The sequence below is a fragment of the Rosa rugosa genome, chromosome 1 (assembly GCF_958449725.1).
Source record: "Rosa rugosa chromosome 1, drRosRugo1.1, whole genome shotgun sequence".
Classification (NCBI taxonomy): Eukaryota; Viridiplantae; Streptophyta; class Magnoliopsida; order Rosales; family Rosaceae; genus Rosa; species Rosa rugosa.
In genome coordinates this window covers 20,490,516-20,516,691 of record NC_084820.1, presented here as the reverse complement: position 1 = coordinate 20,516,691, position 26,176 = coordinate 20,490,516, and the positions used below count along the sequence as shown (strand labels likewise).

Genomic DNA, 26,176 nt, shown 5'->3' with positions numbered 1-26,176 from the left:
CATGTGGTTGATATCTAGGTATCAAAATCAAAATGATTTTTCTGCTTGCTAGTACATCAAACGTGTTTTAATTCATAAACAGGACGATATTAATTAATATGCAATTTTTGACATATCACTTAAACTTCATCTTACAAGTGTTCATAGAACTGAATATTATCATCATGTGATTAATATCTAAGTAAACGTATAATATAATTTTTTTGAGTCTTAGTCCATAAACAGGATGATATTAATTACGATCCCGTTCCAATGGTCAGCTGCTGACCATGAAATTTTTGCTCACTAACCGTCCGATTGGACGGTTCACAGTTAAGTGATGAGAGAGGAGAAGAGAGTTGTAAACCGTCCGATTTCAATCGGACAGTGATTGAGCAAATGATCCCTGGTCAGTTGCTGACCAGGTGATCAGGACTGTATTAATTAATATGCATTTTGATGGGTGACTTAAACTCCATCTAACAAGTGTTTGTAGAAGCGAGTCCAAGTTTGAAACTTCTCCAAAAATCCTGAAAATTTAATGACCAACTCTACTCGTGAAAAACACCATCTAGTGTCTATAATTGACTCTAGCATTAGACTAGGAAATTCAGCCTATGTTTCGGGGTAAGTCTCAAATTTCCATCGACCCTATTCCTTAAATATCTATATCATCCATCCTGGTCATTTTTTAATTTCCCTAAACGATTGGATGACCTAAATTACGCGCGTCAGTAACTTGCACCGCAAACACACGCAATGATTGGGTTTGGATCCGCCACGTCAGCAAATTTGGACGGCCACCCAGCCCCACCACTTGTCTTACCGAAAGTCAAATTATTGGAGGAGCACAGTAACCCCCATGCTCCGCCGTACCACCTCACAACTCTAGATCTCAACCGTCGATTCGGCCACAAAATAGTCCAAAGAAACCAAAAAAATTCATTATAAATATGAAGAAGCTTTGGTGAGTTGGTTTAACTTTAACTCTGGTTTCGTAAAAGAGAGAGAGAACCAGAAGAAGAAGAAGAAGAAGAATGAACATGGTGATTAGGTCTCTCTCTCTCTCTGTGAAAATTTGTTGAGGGTATCACCGTCGAGTATCGGCGAAAAGTTCCGGTCTTTTTTTTCATTTTCCGGGTTAAAATGACCGGTTTCACCATTTAAGTCGAGGAAAATTCCCGACTTGGTCGTAGTTTCAGTGACCCAATTCGTCCTTGTTTGATTTTCTTGGTGGGTTTTTGTTCTTGAAGTCGGATTTTGTTGAAAGACTGAAACTTTCTGATCGTTTTTTGGTTCTGGGTTTGTGGTAATCGGAGTTTTCCGATCATGTTTAAGCTTTCTGGGTGACTTTGGGAACTGAAAAAGCAGAGGAATTTTTGAGTTTTTTTTTTGTTGAATTGGGGATTGGTTTTTGATTTGAAGTTGGTTTTATTTGTGCTTGAGTGATTTAACTTCAAGCTGGTTTTGTTTGTGCTTGAGTGATCAACTTCAAGTTGGGTTTTATTTGTGTTAAAATTTTAAGTTTGGTTCTTTGAGAGAGTTTTTGGGAAATTGAGATGGTTGATCAGAGAGCCTAGATTCTAGTGGACAGAGTGTTGCCTCTTTTTTTGGATTTGACTCTTTGATCTATGAGGAAAGCAAAAAATCAATGACTTTTTGCTTTGTTTAGATTTGTTCTAAAGATTTTTGCTTTTTCAGTTTTTCCTTGTCTTAATCATCATTGGGGTTTCTGGATTTGTGAGATTGAATTTATTAATACATTTGTCTGGTATGAATTATTTTTGTTGGTGATTCAAGTGGTCAGTAACTCATTCAGGGGTTACTGCATCAGGCAGGAACCATTTGCACTTCCCATTCTTTTGGTCTCAAATTGAAGTCTCTGGCTTTCTGCTATCTCTTTTTTATTTTTTCCACAACTCGTTCAAGGGCAAAGAGAAAGAGAGAGAGAGTTGCTGGTTCATAATCTTTTAGCTTTCAACAAATTTGGGGAGTGTCGAAAAAATGGCAGTGTCTCTCACTCGTTTTTCGTGGTGCTGGTGGGGTGGGAAAGAGAAAGAGCCTGCTAATAATGGGTCTTCAGTGAATTCTCCATTAGAGTGGGGTTTTGGGGGCCTGAGGGAACCTGGAACGGTTCAGTTCCCTTCGGTTAAGGGCACGAAAATGGCCTCTTCGCCTAGAAAGGTGAAGCGGAAATGGCAGAGTAGGGAGGAGAGGAGGATTGATAGGGAGTATGATGTTGTAATTGTGCCATCAGATGGTGGTGGCTGCTTGTCAGGGTCTGAATCCGATGACTCGGACTGGTCCATTGGGTGGTTGGAACCTCATGGTTCTGGTTTCCAGAGTGATGATGAGTCGGATAATAGTTTTGCTGTGCTGGTGCCTTGCTATAGCCCTGGTTGCAAGGAGGTGGTGGAAGGTTCAAACAATGAGCTTTTGAGTGCCATCAAGAACCTCCCTGAGGAGTTCTCCCCTGGTAAGAGAAATGTCTTTTTCTCACTGTTCAATGATTGTATCTTGCTGAGTTTTGGCCTTCTTAAATATTCTACATCTTGAATGATTACTAACTACATATACCAACCTTTTGGAGCTCTTTTGTGTGGTTGGAATTTGTTATTATCTGAATGCTTTTAATTAGGCCCTCCCTGTTTGGTGATTACTTGCTCTAGCCTCTAGGCATACATAAAAGTTGGGTTATTCATTTCATGCCAAAAACAATTCTATTTTGGAGGATCCTAAGTCAATTATTGTTATAGTGAAGAAATTTATCTGTCACTGTCTAACTGTCTTGCCTGATTATAGTTGATATGGGGCAATTATTGGCTTAGTTTCTGCTTACTTAAAATCAGTTGGTGCTTAAGGCATCCTGTATTTGTCTGTTGCTGTAAATATAGAACTTACTTTTGTGGCTGCAAATATTCTTAACCGTTGAAAGCATATATGGAGCAAGTGGAAGCACTGTGGTGCTGTATGGAGACTTTGAATGTCTATAGTTTATAATGTAAACAAGTAATAGTTCATGTTCTGAGCATGAAGCAGCTCACAAAACTTGGAGAAACACACGGTATTTGGACCAAAGAAACATGATAAGAAACTGAATTGGCACATGAAAACCGATACCATGTTGAACATAACCACTCTAGATGGTGTTCTTGTTTTGTTATTCTTATTGCAGTGTTTATCTGTCAATACCTCTGATTGATTAAAATCTAATTTGCTTACACTAGGTAAGAGAAATGCTTGTTGGTTTGTCAAATTATGCAGCCAGCAATGTGATCTCTGGTACTGTACTAAGTTTTGCTCTTGAAATATGTCCTCTTTGCTAAATTTCTGTGTTTGTGTTGTCTATTCAGATTGCAAGAATTATATGGAACAATGGCTTTCTTCTCTTCAAAACTTTGATGCCTAAACTAGCTGATATCTCTGAAGGATTGGCCCTACTTTACTGAGTTCTTCATTCCGTGATCTGCTTGAAGAATCAGAGCTGTTACATAATTGGCTAAAATAGAAAATAATCTAGAATGGGATAGACAGCGTGCATCAGCATCCTGCTTAGAAGCACAGAAGATTAACCTGCACCAAGAGCCTTAAGTTTTGTAGAGAGCTGGGAAGACACTTCTTGTTGTCCAGCATGCTGAATGCTCTAATTGTCATCCTTCTACTATTAGGCGCACATCAACCAGTGAATGTGAAATATGATGGATATTCTTTTATTGTAAATATGGCTTTTGCGAATATGATAATGATGATTATGCTATTAGCTTGTTGTATATAAACTCTTTTCTCCAAACTTAATTAACGGCCAGTCTACTGATTTGTGGAGTAAATTCTTCATTTCCTGTTTTGGTCAGTAGTGAGATTCCTACTTTTGCTCTTTCAGGTCAAATTTTTTGCTATTCAGCTCCACTATCTTTGTTTTGATGCAGGTCAAGATCATGGATAAGTCATGGTACTTTGTTTACTCCATTATTATGCACTGAATCCATTTGGTTTAATATATCTGTCAATTTCATGCATTGGGATTAAATTTGATCAATGTCTGTCACCATTCCGGTCACTTGTTCCAACGTTGGCTTTGAAAAGCTCATTAAATCTCAATTATATGGTAGAGGCATTCTGATTCCTGCTCTGCAGTTCTGAATTACAATGATGAGCCCTGAATTTGGTTTTGATATTTTGTCTTATAAGGCTCTGCAACTTGCAGAGGAGGGGCATAGACCTCTGTCAGGTTGGAAGCGGTGAAACTGGTCCACTGCGAATTAAGGTTAGGAATCAAGTGGCTTTTGTGTACAAAATTCGTGGTTGGCAGATGTTTAACTTGAGGCAGGATAGGTTAGGAATCAAGTGGCTTTTGTGTACTAAAGTGTTTGTTGAAAGGTCCTTCAATAAATCCCTTTTCATTGAGTGGAAGAGGTAAGTTGTTTGGACTTTGGAGTGTTGTGGGATGCTCTTGGCCCCAAAACTACAGCTCTATCTTTGTAACACATACTTCTTCAGCAAGATTTCTGAGGCAAGGTTTACATCAATATCAGCAATTACTTTCTTCTTGTGCTGCTAGGAGAGTGTGATGACAATGTTTATTGATTGAATACTTTTTCTCTTCAAATGATACAGGGTAATAATATCTTGACTAATGAATTTGGTTACGCCGGTGTGCGTGTGTTTGGTCCGATGGTAAGACAATAGTTTTTCATTTGAGAGGTCATGTGTTTAGACTCCCATCATGGGGTGGGTTAGGCCAGCCACATAGGCCGACTATGAATTAATTAGGCCAGTCACATAGTCCGACCAACAAATGCATATGCCACAAATACCCATATTTTGTAAGCGAAAATATCAAGGTACTCTTTACTTTTTCAAAACATGTCCCACATGGTCAACCCATTCGACTGAAGACATTTATGATAAAGATGTGATACGATTGTGGAAGCAGTCTCCATCAACACATTAGAAAAACAAACATATCTATACTATTATTAAGAGAAGAGGCTTTGTTAGCCAAAATCTAAAATTTTGACAAAATTGACCCTAGAAGATTAATAAACTTTGATAATTAATTAAATCATAAGGATAATTAAGACATTTATAAAATGTATTTTTATTATAAAAATTAAAAAAAAAATACCCACAACCCACTTTTCTCTCTCCCATTTTCTTTTCTCTGCAATAACCAATTCTTTTCTTTTTTATTTAAAAAAATAATAATAATAACTTGCACATGCAGAGCATGTGTGGAGAAATGCTAGTATAGACATAAACACATCTCAAAATGCTAGTCGGGAACTCTCGTAGTATTTTCAGATCAATCCCAAAAAACTTTTGTTATTGAGTTACTGGCATAGTTAGTAAAAAAAAGGGGACGTGTATAATACGTGAAAAATACGTACATGTATTATTTAGACATTTCATTAAATAGTTCGTTGAAAAGTTCGGCATAATATTTTTAATTAATTAAATCATTAAATTTCTTAATTTTAAAATATTAATTTATATTCATTTTTGTTCAATAATATGGGTAAAATACGGAAAAAAAAAACAAAAAAATCGTGTATAGTACTTGTATAATATTTTTGACTTCAAAAATACGATAAATTTAATGAATCCCTTCCAAAAATACAAAATACGGAAGTATTTTTGTAAAGGAAAAAAACGCAAGTACGAGTTTTATTCGCGTATAATACGAAAAATTACTAACTATAGTTACCGGTTTATTGCATTTCCTTATCCCTAGTTGAATAATTCCCAAGTAGGGCTGCACAACGATTGGGTTGGATCGGTTTTGACTCGAAACCGTCTCTATGCCAAATTGAGCGGTTTAGGCATTTTGGAGAACCGGTCATCATAAAAAATAAGCTTAATCCGACCCAATCCAATCCAATTAAAGATGGTTTGGTTCGGTCGGTTAGGCGGTTTTCACCTGTATAATATTAACATACTATTTATGAAAAAATTCATAGTAAAAATTCAATCTCAATAATTGAAATTATATTAAATTATCTAAATTTAAAATTCAATAATTAAAATTCCAAAACATGTAGTCAAAAACTAAAATCTAAATTAGATTCAAAGTGATTCACTTATTTAATGACTTATCCATCAGTAATAGCTTAATATGATAGTATTAAAGGTCAAAGAATGAGAGATTGAGAGATCAGATATGTGATGTGAGAGGATCAAAAAAATTGTAGCGATTATATACTAAGGTTTTAGGCCTTTGGGACTTGAATTCAATATGGTAGTATATCATTTGAGAATAAAGTTATAACTGGAGATTTAGAACTTACTTTGAACAAACCGGACAAATGAATATATATTTATTATGTGCATATATAAAAAAAATGTTTTATCTTATATTTCAAACATACGGGTCTGTTCGGGTTCCGCGGTTTAAGCATAAGAGCAACCAAACCAACCCAGTTCATAAATGGATTGATTTGGTATATTGAATCGATTTTCAATTTTGAAAGTTAAAAATCTTAACCAAACCATATTTATCGGTCGGTTTTGGCCGGTTTGTACCATGTTTTGCACACCCCTATTCCCAAGACTACCAAAGTGTCTCTCCATCCAAAGATGACGGTTTTCTCATGATTCTTAATTTCCTGTCATTCAAGGAAAAATGAAAAACAGCAGTACAGCACCCTTCCAAAAATAACAGAAATACCTGCCTCTACCACTGACTTGGGGCGCACCCAAAGCTTGGTCCAAGTCCACTCTTGTAAATGGGGTCTTGCTCCTAATCAAATTTAGGTTCTTCTAAAAGAGCATCTTAAAAAGAAAAATGTAAGGTCCCATAACATTTCCTTCTACCACTTCCCCTCCCATGATCTCAAGTCTTAAGCTTTATCTTCAACTTTATCCAAAAAAATCAACAACAGAGAGAATAAGAAAGTCAGTTGCTTCCCAAGCAAATAAAAATGGGGGTGCTCTTTCACACCCTGGAAAAGCAAGCATTGCCACGTGCTCTCACATTACTGGCTTAGCTTCCTTGTACAGTTATACTTGTTCTTTTTGTCCAGCTTTTATGTTTAATAAATATTTTCTTAATTTTATTGAGCAAAGATTGTGTCTTTAATTTTCAAAAGGAAGACTTTTGACATAATATTCTGGCGAAGTTTGCTCCCCTCCATGATCATATTTAGAAAGTTTATGTCACCTTCCTCTGTTGTGCACGTTGTTCTTCCTCAAACTCTGTCTTTGCTTTTCAATTTTCCTCTTTGATTCAAACACACCCTCTCTCTCTCTCTCTCTCTACTTTTTCATCATCAGAACTCCTCCAATGCTTTGGTCAGAAAAGAAGGGTTGCATGGTTTTGGTCTGAAAAGAAAGCGAAAAAGGAACCGAGGAAGAACTAAAGATGTTACAGAGAGCTGCAAGCAATGCATATTCATGGTGGTGGGCGAGTCACATCAGAACAAAGCAATCAAAATGGCTGGAGATTAACCTCCAAGGTAACATGATTGTATTGCATCAAATATTATATATATATACTGGATCGAATTGATCTGTTACAAAATCTTCTAGTTTTGATGATAAGATTTGAACCAATGTCATTTGTGCCATGTTTTGCTTATTTTGGAGTCAGGAAACTTGCATATTTACAATCAAATTATATGCTAATTTATGTTGGAAAAACTTCCATATTGGCAATACTTTTTGTTTTGGCTCTAAATGGATTTAGATGCTTGTCAAATGATTGCAGGATAGTATTTGCCTATCAGAAATACTATTATCAGTTCCGGCGGTTTACAACTAAATTTGTTTGCATTTCAAAAGTATATGTTTATCATAAAATAGCAGTTTTATGAATGGTTTCATTATCTGATTAGCTTGTATTCTACATCAACTCCAGGAACAAATATGTAGCGCACTTGATTACCATGACTCTTCTCTATAAAGAAGGCTCGGCGTCATGTTTATATCTCCCGACTCTTCTAACTGATACCGAAACATGTTATTTGGATTTTAATGTGCTTTGAAACATATGAACTATCTGTTTATTTATTTATTCTTTCTTTTTCTTCAACATTGTTATGTTAGAGTATCTCTGCATCAAGACTAGAGTAGAGTACAGTATGCTATTTCTTAATTTCCATGTTCATTTATTTGATTTTTCACATTCTGATCTTCACCTAATGGAATTGCAGAAATGGAGGAAAAGGTGCAAACTGTGCTTCAGCTCATTACAGAGGATGGAGACTCCTTTGCCAAGAGAGCAGAAATGTACTACAAAAAAAGACCGGAATTGATACACTTCGTGGAAGAGACCTACAGAGCTTACAGGGCCTTGGCTGAAAGGTATGACCACCTTTCGACAGAGCTACAAAATGCCAACAACACAATTGCTTCTGTTTTCCCTGAACAAGTTCAGTTTGCAATGGATGATGAAGACGAAACGCCCTCACCTAAACCGAGAAAGCCTCTAGACATGTCAAAAGGGAACATCCCACAGGTGCCTAAGGGTCCTACTAAGAATTTGAAGAGTCTTATCAAACAAGCAACGGTTGGCAACAAGAAACTGCAGCCTCAGAAGTCGGTGAGAAAATCAACAACTGTGAAAACAGTTCCCAAATCTGGTTTGAGCAAACCTGAGGGACTTGAAGAGATTGACAAGATTCAGAAGCAGATTCTGGCACTGCAAACTGAGAAAGAGTTTGTAAAGAGCTCGTATGAGAATGGACTTGCCAAGTACTGGGAGATTGAGAATAACATCAAGGGAATGCAAGAGAAAGTAAGCAGCTTGCAGGATGAGTTTGGTGAGGGTCTGGTGATTGAAGATAATGATGCTCGGGGTTTGATGGCAGCAGCAGCATTGAAATCATGCCAAGATACATTGACTCAGTTGCAGAAGAAACAGGAAAGTTCAGCTGAGGAAGCAAGAGTTGAGTCACAAAGGGTTAAGGATGCCAGGAAGAACTTTGAGTCTCTGAAGAATAAGCTTCCTAATGATCAGGCCAATCCCGGAAAGTCATATGCAAAAGATGAAGACGTAAAAGCAGTAAAGGGGACAAATTCAGAGCAGGAAGAGGAGAGTGAAACTCATGACAGAGAGAAACTAGAGATGTTACAAGAGAAAATCAAGGAGCACTATGATGCAGTGTCAGATGAATCTCTCACCGTTAGTGAAATGGCAGAGAGGATTGACGAGATTGTGAGTAAAGTGATCAGCTTAGAGACTGCTATTTCATCCCAGACAGCTCTAGTCGATAGATTAAGAAGTGAAAACAACGAGTTATGTGAACAAATTCGTACTTTGGAAGATGACAAGGCGACTCTAATTGATGGCAAGAAGGAGTTAGTGAGTAAAAAGCTGAATGAGTTGGAGGAAACATTGCAGCGAGCTCAGGATCTAAACACAAGTGTTGAAAGCCAGAAGAACAATCTCCAGATACATTTTACTGAAGCGCATTACAGCCTTGATCATATTTCTCATAAGCTGGAAACCGTGAAGCCAGATGAAGAGCTGAGTGCCTCAGACTCATCAAAAACAAATGAGGAATCTCTTGATGCAGCCAAGTTGCAAAAAAAGCTTCAAGGAGGAGATAATGCAGTTGATCCTGCTGATGATCTCAAGCCAGTGCAGCAAGTGAAGTCAGACAAGGACCAGAAGCCTACAGTTTTGGCTCATAAAGATGAAGAATCTTCAGCACAAGAGTCTACACAACATGAGGAAACACCAAATCCTGGTGATGGTTCTGTAAAAGCTAAAGAAGTACTCCGTACTTCTGCTGGAGATCAAGAAGGAGATGTTTGCCAATCCCCGGAAAATAATAGTGAAGAAAAGAAACTTGTGCTCAAGGACGAGGAGAATAGTACTCCAAGGCAGACAATTGGTAGTCTTCTTGATATGGAATTAACCAATTTGGAGTCAAAGAATGAAGATAGGCCAGACTGGCAGAAAATGTTTACAACTGGACTGGCAGACAAAGAAAAGATTCTATTGAAAGAGTACACTGCAACTCTTCGGAACTACAAGGATCTCAAGAAGAAGTTTACTCTGGCTGAGAATGACCTCTTTGAAACATCAGTGCAGATGAAAGAACTGAAGAGTGCCAATGCCATAAAGGATGAAGAGATCAAAGCATTGCATAAGAAATTGGACCTTCTCATACGGAGTTCGGGTGAAAATCAAGAAGCACTCAAAGCTTTAGACGAGGGGCAGACACCAACCGAAAATGAAGAGCATGATCCAATCAAGGACCTTTTAAATGATAATACTCCCACTACATCAGCAATCGAAGAAAAATTCAGAGCTAACATTGATGAACTGTTGGAGGAGAACTTGGATTTCTGGTTAAAGTTTAGCACTTCGTTCCATCAGATACAGAAGTTTGAAACTAGCATCAAAGATTTACAGTCCGACATATCAAAGCTCGAGGAAGGGAGAAAGAAAGAAGGAAGTAGTCATTCAAAACATTCTCTGAAATCAGATGCACGGCCGTTATACAAGCACCTAATGGAGATACAGACTGAACTAAATGTTTGGCTGGAAAAGAGTTCGCTACTGAAAGACGAACTTCAGTGCAGGTTCTCTTCTTTGTGTGACATTCAAGAAGAAATAACCAAGGCCTTGAAGACAAGCGCTGAGGATGGAGACTTCGACTTTACGAGCTACCAAGCTGCAAAGTTCCAAGGGGAGATTTTAAATATGAAACAAGAGAATAACAAGGTTGGAGATGAGTTACAAGCAGGGTTGGATCATGCGACAGCGCTCCAACTTGAAGTAGAAAAAGTTATGGCAAAGTTGAACGAGGAATACAAATTCTCTGCATCAATGAAGAAGCAGCAGCCGGTTCAACCGCAGCTGACTCATTCTGAGAGCCGGTCCAGAGTTCCTTTGCGTTCATTTATCTTTGGTGTCACACCAAAAAAGCAAAGGCGATCGATCTTCGCTGTTGTTGCCCCTGCTATGCATAAGAAATACCACGCAAAAAATAGATCAAACTCTAACCAGCAGTAAACTCTTTCACTGTTTTTGCTGCTTGTTTTCTTCACTTTTATGTCCTGAATGAGAGGTTTTGTATTTTAACTTTGAACAGTATTTTGACAGGTTTCAGTAGAGTATTCTCTTTTTCTTTAGGTCTCTTTGTTTTCAGCTTTTATCTGGGAACGTCTGTTATTTATTTATCAATTACCATACATTTTTTATTGTGTATCAAAACAACAGAACCATTTATTTTCATTTTGGCATGCAATTGACTGCACTTTCGAGTTGCATCGTGTTTAGTCACTACCATACATGTTTCTTTTCTGGAGGAATGTAATATTTACTTCATGTTTACAAGAATGTCTTGTAGTAAGTATCAAAACAACGGAAGCATTTGAGTCTTTTATCATGATTCTGATATGGTTATATATTTAACTCCAATTCCGATGTAGTATGTTTATATAGAGTTCCAACTACTATTTTTGCATCCTAGATCAATACCACTTATTCTCTGAATGAAAATCAGATTCAGACTCACAAAAAAAAAAAAAAAAAAATCAGACGAAACCAACGGAACATAGCTGGAAGTTTTCTTGCATTCTGTGGGTGAACATCTGATAAATCACCATGAAACTCTTGAAGTTCCAGGCTACCAGTACACAAAAAGATGAATTACATAATGTGGCCCAGTCTAGCCTTATTATTCACCAAACTGAAATGAAAATGTAAAGCTTTTATATACATCCTCATAGAGCTTTCCTACCACTATGAGCTATCGCTTCTCTTTCTTATTTCCCCAACATTTGAGCTATCTAATTAAGAGAACCAAAGTATAGAGAACATCTATTCACATACTGAGAAAAGACACCCCTGGGAAAAGAGAAAGCCTGAATGCCAATCCACAGTTTGGTCAAGATCATTGCTCTTATGCACCAAATGACACTTCTGACACGACCTTTGCTCCCCTTCCTTTGGCTATGTAAAGGCCTATGTGATGCATTAGATCCTGGAAGGTAATCAAAGTATCAACCATGAGCACTTCTATTATTGTAAAATACAAATACATAATAGAAAGCTGGTAGGTTTCAGCTTTCTGTGCTCAAAGGATTGACTAGCAGGAAACCCCTCAGCAAACAAAAGCAATCAATTTTTTCTAGATTCCTTGCTTTTGCAATCTCAACTCTGTCTAATGCATTGTATGCCCCATAATAGGTTCCCATTCTCCTACACTTTCCCAGGGCTTGATGACTATTTATAGCTATTAACTTGACACCAAAGAAGAGTTCAACATGCAGTCCTGGGTATCCAAAAATATCTGACCGTACAGCTATGCACTAAGAGCCTAGAATGAACCCACACACTAGACATTAAGCTATGAACTAAAAGGATTGGAACACAAAATTCTGAGACAAACAAAACAAAGAAAAGAAAAAGAAATAATCTTTTGAGAGAAATAATACAGGTGTAAAGGTATAGACTGTCAAAGAGGAAAAACAATTTGAGTACCTGGGGATGTGCTACAACATCTTTCATAGATTTGGCAACATCAACCGGAAGATCAAAGGTTGCACAACCACGGGAATACACTATCACATCCTCCAGAGGTTCAAGAAAACGACGATTTCTCGCAGATAAAGTGCTACATACAAAATCCAGCACACATATATCTGTGCATATCCCTAGCACCAAGATCTTCAAAAAACAGTAACTTACAAAATCAGACAGAAACAACAAATAATCAAAAGCCACCAACGAACTAAAACATACAATATCTCAAAAGCAAACAAACACTTTCGGGGTTTGGTAAATGCTTACAGTTTTGATCTGATTGCTCTTAACCCAATTTACAAACACATTGGAACCGTCCTTCTCAATCGAACCAAGAAACCCATCAATGCAATCTTTACACTGCAGTGTCACATTAGGTTCACTCTCCAACCACTGCAGCTCTGCATATCATTAAATCATAGGTTCAAATCCAAGCATTTTAGTTAACACTAACACACTTACCTTCCTTGATTGGACTAACAACACATTACAAAAAAAAAAGAGGCGAAAAGCACGAAACTTTAGTACACTGAGCTAATCCCAGTACCAAACGAGCAAAAGGGTACCTGGAACGAGCTTTGATTCATCAGTACCAGCAATGCAATGAGGAGGATAAGGATGCTCAGGAATATCAGGGTGATGAGAATCAAGAAAACCAAAAACAGGCCATTTCTTCTCACAGAAAACCCTGGCAAGACTTACCGACTCCTTCACCATCTCCGAGATCTGCTTGTCCGGTTGCCTTGGAGCCTAACCAATCACACATGCAGAAAATACATGAACCTCAAAATTTGCTATTTTTGGAAACCCGCATCATGACAAAGATATAAACAGGAAGATAGATTGAAATTACCAAGTTGCCAGCGCCGACGGTGCAGAAGCCGTTAACGACGTCGACGAGGACAAGGCCGGTCTTGACGTCGCCGGTGACTAGTAGAGATTCCTGGTGCACCGGCATCTGCTCCTTTAACAAATCAACCGTCTGTGGAACCATTTTTTTTTTTTTTCCTTTTTCTTTTTGGGTTTCTGTTTCTGTCAAAAGTTGTGTGGTTGCTACTGATCAAGAAAACTGTGATAATACGAGAATCAAAAATAAGATGAAGAAGAAGAAGAAGAAGAAGAAGAAAAAAAACAGAAAGCTAGGTGTTTCAGCGGTGATATGACAAGTCAAAAGAAGTAGGCAACGAAATCTTGAATGAAGGTTAAAGGGTCTGGGCCATTGGATTGTTGAAGGTAGTTAGAAAAGGAGAGGAAGACTGGGATTGGGTAGCATTCCCCCGTGAAGTTTGGGTCGACTTGTATTCTAAGTAGAGTAGGAGACCTTCGAGAAAATTATTTGCTTGTTTTATCGGTAGGGACAGAACATAAAGAAAGGGTCTTGAGTCTTGACAGAAAGAACCAAACCGAGTTCTTTGGTTTGGGTAATTACTTTAATTAGTAGAGTGCCTAAATTTAAGGAATCCGACGGAATCAATCAAAGGGAGAAAACCTTAATCGTAAAAAAATCAAAAGAAGAAAACAAAACAGAGTGAGGTTGCTCTAGCCAATCATGTGAATGTATTGGAGTGCCGGAAATCCGATCTGGTAGGGGGAAAGATTCAAACAATGATACTCGAATTCCTATAAGTAGAGCTTTAACAAACCAGAGCATTTAGTGCACCCGTGTACATTTGCATTAATATGGATAGATAGCTGTATAACATTAAGTATATATTTTTTGTTATTGAAAGAGATATTGCCTATAAATATCAAGGGCTGAAATCTGCTGGTTCACTTGCACCGTCGGTGCATAGAAGAATTTTCCTAACAAACAAGCCTAGGTTGAACTCAATCAGTTGACTCATAATTGAGTAGTTATTCTATGGTATCGGACTATTACGTGGCAGTGTATATATCAAATGACCAATCAACATCTTTTATTTTACATGTAGAACAATAATATTATCGGGCACTATACACGTAGTGGTCCGGAACTATACAAAATTTTCCCTAATAAACATGTGTGACTTGTTCATGAGATATGTGGTCTAAATTGTACCAGAGTTGACTCTCTAATCAATATCTAGTGAGCTTAGTTTTGAGTTCAAGGGAGAGGGGATAATTTCTGAAATGTAAAGTCAAACTTAATCCTTTTATTTATGATTTTCAACGAGCCAAGAAGGAATTGAATTTAGAAATTTTACAAGTTTCCAAAAACATTTGTATTTTTGTGACAATATGCTTTTCAGGCTATTAAGCAAAAGTACTTCCTAAAGAAAATGAGATCTGAGACTACCTAACTTAGTCTTCCTTATCAATCTAGTTCATGAAATCTACTCATTTTTATGGGTTGGAGTGCCGGAAATATGATCCGATCTGGTAGACACAACTGGCACGTGAGTCCCACAAACGGTACACTAACTCATGCATTACCAAATTTGAATACGCTTCGAGAGTAACACATGTGGAAATACGAGAAGATTCAATGAAATCAAGCATTAAATACAAAAATCAATCAGATTAAACTTGATTGATATCCAGTATCAGATAAAATCATCATTGATCGGCATATTCCATAAACAAACATAGTGTTCATGAGTTATGTAATCTAAATTGGTAAATTATACAAGAATTTACCCTTAGTTAGTATTGAGTTCAAGCTTAATCTTTTTATTTATGATTTTCAACAATCCAAGAACAAACCAAATTTAGAAATTCTATAAGTTTCAAAGCGTTTGTACTATTATGAAAATATGCTTTTCAAGCTATTAAGCAAAAATACTTCCTAAAAAATATATGATAGGAGACTACCTAGTCTCCCTGATCAATACAGTTCATGAATGAAAATAGAATCTCACTCCATTTTATGTACCTGGAACTCACTTGATTATTTTGGTTGTGAATGCAAGGGAATTCATAAATCAAAATCATTCTATTTCTTTTTATTGCATAGTGAACATGTTGGATTTTGTAGAAAATGGTTGTAGAAAAAAAAAAATTGCATACAACATACACTCGTACCTTTTCCTTCAGAAAATCGATAATCTTGACAAAATTATTGAAACTTGGATTTTAGGTGTAATAATGAAGACTTTTTCAGCGACTAGCTCCCAACGCACTGGTACTTGAATAGAAAGAACAACAAAATCAAGTGTAAAGTATCAAGGCCCTCTGAAATCAGGTTTCTGAGACTTAAACGATACACAAGGTTTTAAGAATGAGAGTGGAAGGAAAAAGAGCTGAATATAAAGGGATGGGATCATGGGAATGAAGCATCATTCCAAATTAGAGGCCAGTAAAAGATTACTTGGATTCTTCCAGCCATCTGGAAGTAAAGGACACCATATTCACACAAAAATTCCAAATGAAGCATCATTCAAAATTGGAGGCCAGTAAAAATATTACTTAGATTCTCCCAGCCATCTGGGAGGAAAGGAAGGATTACCTAGATTCTTCCAGCCACCATATTTCACACAAATATTCCCTTAGATCTGTAAATTTTCCCTTACGAGGTACACGCTGCAGATATAGTTCACCTACCGTACTGCATCCATCTCCATTTTGCCTCTCATACTGGTATGAAGTTAACCTCATACGAAACTTAATTAACAAACACGTCTCTTTACTGTAAAGCATTTACTATTCACATGTCAACATACAAAGTTGCACCATCCTGGTGATCACCACCCAAAAACATGTACATGGCTGACTATGCTCTTTAGAAAGGAAAAAAAAAGGGACGAGGATCATTAACTGCAAAATCACCACTACATAGGAAGTTAAAAGTAACAGGGACAGAGTTGGAAAGATCCATCCATTTGGAGAAGCAACATAGAAGTGGGTTTGGAAGACTTGACGAGATCTCATTTGCCCTTTTTGTCGTCTTGTGGGAGTTGTAAACCCATGAGGCCAAGCAAATTGGAAGCAGGACCAGGAAGGCCTTGTTGGCTAGAGAAGGAATCAAGAAGACTCTTTACCAGATTCACATCCACATCCACAGGAGTAAAATCCTCCTCCATATCTTCTGTAGCATTAGACGTTCCCTGTACATACACCAATTCAAATTTATTATTTTATGTTGGACCAAGGTACAAAGAACTATGCATGCATTAATACAAAGATTCAAGCTGAAAAGTAACCTAAATTTTTTGACAAAACAAGAAGAAGAAAAAAACTTTAAACCGATTAATTCATAAGCAAACATGAGACAGACATCATAAAAATATAAAAACTATCAACAGTCTCACCCGAACAAATTGCAAATGAATCGGATACAGACACTTCCTCACGACCAAATACGAATAAAGTGACAATTAGATACTCTCCTAGGAAAAATTGCATATGAAAATAACGGTTACAAGTAACTTCCCAGAGAAAATTGCAAGTGAAAACGTACAAGTGTATCCTATAGTGCATGGCATGCATCTTGGTGTTTGCACAATTGAACACCACTAAAGAACACAGCTTCCTATTTCCATTTGCAAGAGAAGAGAAATATACCTCATCTTTCTTTGGGGCTTGTTCATTAGCACGCACAAAACTCTTCTCAAGTGTAGTACTCTTCAATTCTTCATTTAAAGCGTCAGAGTAAGAATGCATGAAAGTATCCTCTCCATCCTCCATATCTTCAGAAAGTTCTGCGCTGTCAATTTCATCTTCTGAATCATCTGTGAATATAAAAAGTTTAAATACAAAGTTCCCCAAATATAATCAAATTGAGATGTATATAACAACTTTCTCTGATGGATCTCATCGACTATCAAGTTATTTGAGACAAGTATCAATCTCATTTAACATGGAAACTATGGTTGCTAATTATGGCAAAACTATAGTAACATATCATTTTAAATAAACGATGAACCTGAAGAAAACGATGCAGAACTATCTAGACAAAGGATTACATGGGAACATCCATGGCTCTGACAAAATTTAAGGCATCAGCAACCAATAAAGTACAAGAGAGGGAGGGGATGATCAAACAAATGAAGACCCAAGTCAAGCCCATGGCTCATTTTAGCTAGAGAAAGTGGCAGCTGCAACTTCCAAGAACAAGAGCTCAAATGTTCTTGGCTAAGCACGGAAGGATATGCAAAGCTGACCACAAAGCCACAGTTGGGCTTAACCCTCAAATGCATTATCCAATCCAATAGCAACCAAACTAGCATGGATACTGGAGATTTGTCAATCTCTTGGGGAGGACATTGCATCAGTTAATCAACTTTCCAACCACTATCAAATTAGATTGACCGTCCAACTTACCATATCATCAACAATTGGAATAGTTGCATACCTTTTCAAGGTACAAACATCCCACCCAAATATATCTCCCTGCCAACAGACAACTCGCTAGAGTTTGACACAGTTTTTAGGACATTATAAATTTGATACCTTCATGTCTATTCTTGAAGTTTTGAAGTGCTGTTCATCATGTTAGATTTATGTTTTTTATTTAGTGTAGTTAAACCTGTGTACTTGGCCTTCAGTTCTTTTATTCAATATCTTTTCTGTTTTACTGAGAGTTGTATTTCTTCTGATCACATTGTTTGGTTTAAAAATAAATTATGCAACAGCAATTGAAATCCAGTCTATTAAAGGAAAAGATCAAATATGGACATCTTACCGAAATCCAAGTCGGATGAAGACCCTTCTTCAATATCATCATCACTAGTAGCTTCTTCACCACCATGGCTTTTCATCATTGATTCTACATCCTTAAAGAAACGGTCCACATCAAGGTCCACCTCTTTTAGGTTCCTTCACAAGAGAAAACAAAATCACCTTCTCATACCTCAATCGTTAATAAAGACGGCAACTTAAAGTGTGAACAATCCAATACTACAGTAGCTTAATGTGCAAGGCTTCAAACATTATTCACTTTAGATACTTGATAAGTTGCAAACTGAGTCTGTGAAATATATATTACTTGGCAGCACATACTGGAAAGTGATACAAGATACAACCAACTGCTTCATCCAATCAAAAAACTAAAACCCATTCTATAAACCGTTTGGGCAAGTAGAGCTGAGAAATGGGATAAGTAGGCCTAAATCATGTCTTGTGCTTCATATCGTGCTGGTCACTGCATGGCTCTTAATCATTCCCATACATCTACCTATGCCAGGATCAATAATGAAGACCGAATAAAAAAAAAAATGAGGCACATGATTTTTGTGCTTGAGCATTTTTTAGCACAGGCCTGCATGTAAACTTTCTTTTTCTCTGTTCTTTGCCTAGTTGCAAATTCTTATACTTAACCTTATATATATTAGTAATAATTAAGGTGTATTTTTTTTTTTTAAAGAAATGAAGGAAGGAAAACTCATACTAACAATAAATTTATAATCAACTTTGTTTACTATTGAAACTGAAATGTAAGTTACTGTACAGTAATAACACTAACAAGCAGTAAAATAGATGAGTAACTTTAATTGCATTTGATAGTTGTAGATTTTCATTTTTAGTTTTTACTAAATGTGTCATGCCTAGAAGCTAGAACCACATAAAGGCCGTATACCCGTGATGTATTTAACTCACATCCTATAGCTTATGGTCATTTGAACATATCAGGCTTGTGCAACCTGGCTCATTTGTCATTTCACTCATCTAGATGCAAGTAAACCAGATGATTCACTCAAAAAGGCAAAACTGCTTCAGTAACAGGGCTTCCGATGCTTCGAAATTCATACAAAGGATCCATATGGAAATAGGTTTTAGTCTTATAGATGTAAGCACTCCAAATCTATCAAACCATCAGAACTAAGAGCACAAGTTCAAATCATCTGAATTGTAACAATCAGCACTAAAAGAAGATGTCACATCCATGGTAATTGCTCCAATTTCTGTGTTTGGGATAAAATTAAGCGACAACTCATGAAGAACTGATACACAAACATAAGTAACAGATAGGCACTAACCTGTTCTCAGGAACCTCAGCTCCCTTGTAGCTTGACACCTTTTCGACAAAGGCCTGCATGGTTTTTGCTATATCACCAGGATTGAACCCATCAGTGTTAGAGCTGGAGGATGGACCAACATTGTCCTGCTCTTTTGACTTCTGCTTCTTCTTATGTTTTAAATCATAAAGTTCCATCTCCTTTTGTCTCTGTAGAAGTTCAGAGTTCAATTCATCCTCTCCATTGTAAAGCCAAGAATCATCATCAGAAGGTGGAACATCTACACGCTTAAAATCATCCACCGAATAAGGTAAAGCAAGAATCTCATCTATGCGCCTCACTGGAGCACTCATCATCTCACTGCAACAAGTAACACATTAGTTTAACTCCTGACACTAACAGAAAAAGTAACGTTCTATGAACTACGGTACACATCAGCCCCACACCAAAAGAGACTCAAATAACACAAATCACTGGCAATCCAATTGGAGCCTTTACATACTCAGACATATATCTGTCAAATGACTTCCTACAACATTTAGTGGGCATATCATAAGTAACCACCATAGTGTCAGTTCATCGAAATTCAATTACATATTAAAGAAAAATGGTCAATCCAGTAAAGTTGTTAAATCCACAACCTATGTGATATGAAAATGCTGCATCGTTCAATTATACTACCACAATAAGTAAACTTCAAATAGTTATAAACCAGTACCTAGCCCTTGAAAACGAAGCACTACTCCGGTAATACTCCTCCGCATTCTGCATCAACCTCTGGTACTCTTTCGAACCCGGAAGCAACCCTTCAAAGTAACCGCTCCTCTCCAAACTCTCCCTAAAGGCCTCCCACGTACTCCCTTTCCCTTCCAACCCCTCCTTTCTCCTATGCTGATACATCATCTCCAACCCACACGCAATCTTCATCCCCAATTCAGCCTCCACATATGCCGAATCACTCCTATTCGGCATCGGATAACATTTCGGCGCCTGAAACGTCTGCTGCACCAGCTGTGCATACATTGCCCTCGACATTTTCACTGATATACACACCAACTCCTCCTCTCTCCCTCTGCTCAAGAACCTCTCCATCTTCGCCGCATACTTCATTGTATCAATGTCACGGTCATAGAACCCCTCAACCGCCAATGCAACCAGACACGGCTCCTGACTCAACACCTGAGCCACCGCCGGCGGAACCCTAACCCTAACCACATGCATATTCCTCCTCGCCTTCTCCGGATACTCCGAAATCCGGTTCTTCACCGCAGCCTGCACCGGCTCAGCCGCAACCGACTCCTCACCAAACGCCGCAATGAAATTCAACGCCTCTGTCAGGTTAGGGTTCCTGAGGCGGTGCCGGGGGACGATATGGACCTGACCGCGGCGAATGAAGACGCGGTTTGTGCTCGTCTGAGGGTTGAGCCAGCGAGGGAGGTGAAAGGCGGCTTCAATTAGGAGAAACTCGCCGTCGGAGTCCCAGACTCGGATGGAGAGGTCCGGGAAGGTGGAGGAGATGTGGAAGAGGAGGAAGACGGTGAACCACTCGTCGTCGAGGTTGTCGCCGACGCGGAGCTTGCCGTGGAGGTGAGGGAGGTGGGGGGAGCAGAGGCAGGAGGGCTTGGGGGTGGCGGAGGGGGAGAGAGTGAAGGGCTCGTGCTGCCAAATGTAGTCGGAGGTGAAGGGGGTTAGGGTTTGGAGGATTTGGAGGTGGAGGGAGTGGAGCGAGGCGGCGGTGGTGGAGGTGGAAGTGAGGGAGGAGTCCGGGAAGATGGCGTAGAAAACGGAGTCGTCTGGGAGGCGGGAGTTTTTGTGGGAGAATATGGAGGAGGAGGAAGGGTCCAGGTCTGGAGGTGCCGCCATGGTTTTTACTCTCAGTCGGTGAAGTTCTCGGTTTTGCTGGCGCCTCAAAGATTGTTCTGGTGTTTCTAGTATGAGAACAGCAGCGCGATACTCTATTACCTTATATACTTTTTTGTTTTCCTTGTAGAAAAAAAGGAAAATGAAAAGGCACACACCTAACGTGGTATCAGAGCTTGCTTAAAAATCTCAAAATGAATCCCCAATGGCGACAATGTCTGAAATAATAATAGAGAAGTTGAACTCTCTATTAAAACTCATGAAAAACATCAGAATCTGATACAAGAATTATCTAGATATCAAGATTTTCTAGATAAATTACCAGATATATATAATTTACCAATTAGAAAAATTGGAAAACAAAATAGATTATATCAAAGAACTTCCTCATCAAAAGGAAGATAAAGAGCTAACAAATGTTAGCAGAAAAATCAATGAACAAAAGGAAATATTGGATTCTATGAAACAACTACTGAAAGAAAAGAAAAATCTTCCAGCAAAATTCAAGAAATCTAATGGGTTCAAACCATTAGAAAAACCTGTAAAGAATCATGTTCCAACTATGTTTTTCCTATAACCGACAACGAGTTTGACTAGCATCAAATTCGAAAAACCAAAGCATTTGGTAGCAAGAGAAGCTAAAATGATGAGCATTTTTGGGAAAAAGAAAGGAGTACAACTCCTAAATTCATAAGAATTTGAATACAATGAAATAGAACAAGAGGTGAAAAGCTCTTCAATTTCAAAACTAGATTTCAAACAAATCTATAAAAGAGGAAAATTTGAATTGATGGATAGCCACCATTTCAAATTATTGGAATTCACAACTCCGTCTACATCAGGAGAAACAGATCTCTTAATCATCACTCCTCAAGAAGTTGCTAGAGCAAAAGCAAAAAATTATCAATTTATGCATATTAGAGCAGTCCAAGTTGGCATAAAACTTCTTGCCCAAGAAGGCATAAACTGTTCAGTCTTATGTGTCTTACAAGACAATAGACTAATAGATTTTCAAGCTAGTCTGTTGGGAACACTTGAAACATCTTTATGCAATCAAGTAGCATATTTCAACTATTTCTCAAATTTCTCAACAAACTTGAAAGATGTTGCTCACTGTTTAAGGCTGAGAGTCAAAACAGATGGTATAACAATGAAAGAAAATATGTAAGAACTAGCAATAGTATACAGAATATACTATAAACTGATGAGTATCACAGTAGAACCTAAGACAAAGATATCAAATATCCCAAGTGTTACTACCGGATTTATCACCAGCTAAAAGAACCATTCAGAACAAATACATAAAGTTACTTAATTCTAAGTAACTTTTCCTATCGAATGAAAATTATCTGATCCAAAGCGGATATTTATGAAAGTAGAAAGACTGGAGATATCAGTCTAAAGTTCAATAATCACAAAAAAAAAGTGATGTAGGTCCTGAAAATATCAGGATAAACAAGAATTTCAGAAGATGCAATAGCACCAGAGAAGCAAGTAGAAGCGGTATTAAATTTGTCAACGAAGAACAATTAGATGATCCTATTACAGAAGAAGAATTAGAAGCTGATCTAAACATACCAGCAAATATGCTTAGAGCAGAAAAGCTCCATGAACTTTATGAAGAAGCAGAATCCTGCAAAGATACAGAATGATTAGAACAACTAATCAAAAAAATGAAAAACTTCAAAATAAGTAAGGCAAGAAAAGTCATTTCTTATCAAGATATAGAAATGGAAGAATGAGAAAGCTCCAAAACAACTTTCATCACTAGAGAAAAGGGGAAACCAAAACTCCCTATAAAAAGGACACCTATTGGCAGAGAAGAATAAAGAAATTCTTAAAGATTTGTCCCAGAGGACAATCTACCCAGAGTACCAATTACCAATTATGGTATATGGCTGAATCTAGACAAAGCTCTATATAAAAGAAAAACCATTGACCAATGGGTCGACAACCTTATGATGGCTTCTGCCCTAACTCTTGAAAAATTTAAAGCACCAGATCTACAGGTGTATTATGAAACTACTCTTACTGGAATAGCAAAGAAATACTATTTCTCTTTCAAAGAAACAGAGAGAGGAAAAGAATGGTTAGAACAAATCAAGAACTCAAAATCACCATATGATTGTGCAATGCCTCTGTATGACCAATTTTGTGGAGATCTTTCAAACATAAGTGAAAAGGCTAAAGAGTTAGCCAAATCAAACATTTATCCTCTTAAGATCTGCGACATGAGATATTTTGAAGAATATCTAAATGAATTTCAAGAATACTACTGTACTATAGGCGAACAAGAAAATACTGATCTAGTAAATTTATTACACAGGAAACTTCCTGAACCATGGAGAACAACTATAAGAGAAAGTATAGCTGCAATTGAAAGATTCTCAATAGGAGGAGTTGCTGATAGAATCAGGAAATTACTGAAAGAACAATGCAAAGCAAATTCGAAAGCTAAAATGGCAAATAAACAACTCAAAGGAGTTGAAAATTTCTGTTATGAAATTTTAGATATACCCACTAACTGGGGATGCCATGAAGTTAAATTCCAAAAAAGAAAAGGAAAAAATTATTCAAAAAGATTCAAAAGAAATGAAAACAAGAATTGCAAGTTTAAAAAAAGTAGTTCCAATTTCAGAAAAGATAAAAAAGATCCTAAAAAGAAATTTTTCAAAAAGAAAAATCATCAAAACAACCATCAACATAAACCAGAAAGGAAAGCATGGAGATGCTGGTTATGCAAAGCTGAAGGACATTATGCAAATGAATGTCCAGAAAAAAATAAAGGGTCTACAAAAGCTTTATTTGAAGATTATGAGCTTATAGCAGAAACAGCTAAAAGGCTATGAAGTAGGTTATTCTGATGAAGAAGATGATAGATCAGTTTACTCTGCCTGGTCTGAAGAAGAAGAATTCTCATTTGACTCTGAAAGTGCTTTTGAAATAGATTATTTGGAACACAGATAGATAAATATCCTTAAAGTAAAAAACTGGGAAGAAAGCAAGACAAAAAAAAAATGTCTTCTTATAGGGTTACCCCTAGTACTTTCGTTTGTGACTACTGCCTATGTCACAAAAAGAATGGACTTCCTATGTTTTGTGAAGAGTCAAAAATGACTTATCACAAAGAATGCTACATAGCTGAAGCCAGAAGAAAAACAAAAAATGGCGCTATAAGCCAACTGGTAGAACAGGAATATGAAGAATTAATACTTCTGTGAACAGAAAGAAAGAAATTCATAAGTTGAAATTGTTTTAATTAATTCAAAAAACTACTGAAGAAATTGCTCTATCTCCTCCAAAAATAAAAGAAGAAAAGATAGATGAAAATATAGAACTAGTTGAACTAGAAAATAGCCTAGAAGAATGCAAACCATTCATACAACCATTAATACCACAAGAACAGGCTCAAGAACAGTTGCAACAAGCGAAAAACATGCATCTCTACAAGTAGATACAACAACTACATAGAGATTGGATTAAAATTCCCTGATAACAAAAAATATCATCATGCCTTTGTAGATAATGGATCAGGATTCACTGTAGCAAAAAGATTTACAATTCCAGAAGAACTCTGGAAAGAAGATAAGAAAAAAATAGCTACTGGTATTCAATTTGATGGAAGCCAGATTTCCATGAACAAAGTAGTTAAAGATGTTTAAATCACCATTGGAGGAGGAACATTTATCATCAAATATCTCTGGCAGTCGGAAGGCCAAGGTGCAGACTTCCTACTAGGAAATGATTTCCTCCTCCAGTAGAGATTTGTCCAAGATGAAGAAGCTGTTGGCTTCAAAAAAGGAGATGGAATGTTTTGGGCAGGCAGACACAGGCCAAAAGTATAGTTGGTCCAAACTTTGCTATTCAATATCAAAAGTAGCAACAAAATAGTGGTGACCATAAGCACTATAAGCCCAGATTTGAACTTGTGCTCCAATACAAAGAACAAGAAGAACTGCTCATTGCATAATCATCTGAAGAAGAATAAACTAGTGAAGATGAAGAAACTAGTTTCATCCATGAGCATAGCCTCAAGCACATTCAAAACAAGCTTGAATCGCAGAAAATACGTACCCTTGATAAAATCAAGAAGATGCTTGAACGGAACATAGACACTGACCCTCAGAAATTATGGAAAAAGGACCCAGTACGTGGTCTGTGAATTGAGATTACATGACATGAATGCTATATGTCATGTTAAAGTCATTCCTCAATACAAAGAAGAAGATAAAAAAGAATTCAGAAAAGATATAGACGATCTCCTAAAAAAGAGATTAATAAGACTATTTACTAGTCCTCATCATGCTCTAGCATTTTATGTAAGAAACCATGCAGAAAATGTTAGAGGAAAAGCAAGAATGGTGATTGACTATAGAGATGTCAATAAGAAAACCATTAAAGACGGTTACCAAATAGCTTAAGCAAGAGTTCTGATAAATCAGCTCAAAGGAGGTAAAGTCTTTTTAAAATTCGATGCAAAGTCGGGTTTCTGGCAAGTCAAGATGCATCCAGATAGTGTTCCTCTCACTACATTTGGAACACCACAAGGTCATTACGAATAGTTAGTAATGCCCTTTGACTTAAAACAAGCCCCTTCAATCTTCCAAAGAAAGATGGATGACATCTTCAAACATGTTGCTGAATTCTGTATCGTCTATATTGATGACATCCTCGTCTTCTTCAAAAACAGAGAAGAACATATGAAACACCTTTACGAGGTTGTTAGGCTAATAATTCAACATGGAATCATCTTAGGAGAAAAGAAAGTCTTCTTTATCCTAGATGAAATTGATTTCCTTGGTATAAATATCAAGAATGGAGTAATAAAATTCCAACCCCATATCCTTGAAAAAATCTAGAAATTCCCAGATAAAATTCCTGATGCTGAAAGTCTAGAGAGATTCTTAGGAGTCATTAACTATGGGAGAGATTTCATTCCCAAAATCTCATGATTAACTTCAATGTTATCTCCTAAGACAAGTTCCAAAAG

General features: G+C 37.2%; 4 protein-coding genes across 4 annotated transcripts; 2 read left to right on the top strand and 2 right to left on the bottom strand.

Moving 5' to 3' along the window:
- Nucleotides 1–964: 964 nt before the first annotated feature.
- Nucleotides 965–3,793, top strand: LOC133723195 (uncharacterized). The gene is made up of 2 exons (XM_062150015.1): nt 965–2,455; nt 3,333–3,793. The coding sequence occupies exons 1-2, from the start codon at nt 1,984–1,986 to the stop codon at nt 3,386–3,388; spliced, it is 528 nt and encodes a 175-aa protein (XP_062005999.1). The 5' UTR covers nt 965–1,983; the 3' UTR covers nt 3,389–3,793.
- A 3,175-nt stretch (nt 3,794–6,968) lies between these two features.
- LOC133723188 (protein NETWORKED 2D) lies at nt 6,969–11,246 on the top strand. Its single transcript, XM_062150010.1, has 2 exons — nt 6,969–7,430; nt 8,127–11,246. The coding sequence occupies exons 1-2, from the start codon at nt 7,337–7,339 to the stop codon at nt 10,937–10,939; spliced, it is 2,907 nt and encodes a 968-aa protein (XP_062005994.1). The 5' UTR covers nt 6,969–7,336; the 3' UTR covers nt 10,940–11,246.
- A 238-nt stretch (nt 11,247–11,484) lies between these two features.
- On the bottom strand, nt 11,485–13,895 carry LOC133727542 (nicotinamidase 1). The gene is made up of 5 exons (XM_062155135.1): nt 13,308–13,895; nt 13,021–13,204; nt 12,722–12,855; nt 12,413–12,598; nt 11,485–11,912 (listed from the first exon to the last, which is right to left on the bottom strand). The coding sequence occupies exons 1-5, from the start codon at nt 13,446–13,448 to the stop codon at nt 11,832–11,834; spliced, it is 726 nt and encodes a 241-aa protein (XP_062011119.1). The 5' UTR covers nt 13,449–13,895; the 3' UTR covers nt 11,485–11,831.
- A 2,143-nt stretch (nt 13,896–16,038) lies between these two features.
- LOC133723420 (protein ecdysoneless homolog) lies at nt 16,039–22,474 on the bottom strand. The gene is made up of 6 exons (XM_062150271.1): nt 22,447–22,474; nt 20,045–21,344; nt 19,348–19,686; nt 18,054–18,187; nt 16,934–17,100; nt 16,039–16,476 (listed from the first exon to the last, which is right to left on the bottom strand). The coding sequence occupies exons 1-6, from the start codon at nt 22,472–22,474 to the stop codon at nt 16,297–16,299; spliced, it is 2,148 nt and encodes a 715-aa protein (XP_062006255.1). The 3' UTR covers nt 16,039–16,296.
- Nucleotides 22,475–26,176: the final 3,702 nt, after the last annotated feature.

Bases quoted from the DNA above. Each gene is read 5' to 3' on its own strand.
- LOC133723188 (XM_062150010.1), top strand. From the start codon at position 7,337: ATGTTACAGAGAGCTGCAAGCAATGCATATTCATGGTGGTGGGCGAGT. The intron at 7,431-8,126 runs GTAACATGATTG...ATGGAATTGCAG, and splicing joins GCTGGAGATTAACCTCCAAG to AAATGGAGGAAAAGGTGCAA.
- LOC133727542 (XM_062155135.1), bottom strand. From the start codon at position 13,448: ATGGTTCCACAGACGGTTGATTTGTTAAAGGAGCAGATGCCGGTGCAC. The intron at 12,856-13,020 runs GTACCCTTTTGC...AATGATATGCAG, and splicing joins TGAATCAAAGCTCGTTCCAG to AGCTGCAGTGGTTGGAGAGT. The intron at 11,913-12,412 runs GTACTCAAATTG...ATTACCTTCCAG, and splicing joins ATGTTGTAGCACATCCCCAG to GATCTAATGCATCACATAGG.
- LOC133723420 (XM_062150271.1), bottom strand. From the start codon at position 22,474: ATGGTTCTTTTAGCTGGTGATAAATCCG. The intron at 21,345-22,446 runs GTAGTAACACTT...ATACCACGTTAG, and splicing joins TTTAGCTGGTGATAAATCCG to GTGTGTGCCTTTTCATTTTC. The intron at 16,477-16,933 runs GTATATTTCTCT...GTGTATGTACAG, and splicing joins AAGCCCCAAAGAAAGATGAG to GGAACGTCTAATGCTACAGA.
- LOC133723195 (XM_062150015.1), top strand. From the start codon at position 1,984: ATGGCAGTGTCTCTCACTCGTTTTTCGTGGTGCTGGTGGGGTGGGAAA. The intron at 2,456-3,332 runs GTAAGAGAAATG...TTGTCTATTCAG, and splicing joins CCCTGAGGAGTTCTCCCCTG to ATTGCAAGAATTATATGGAA.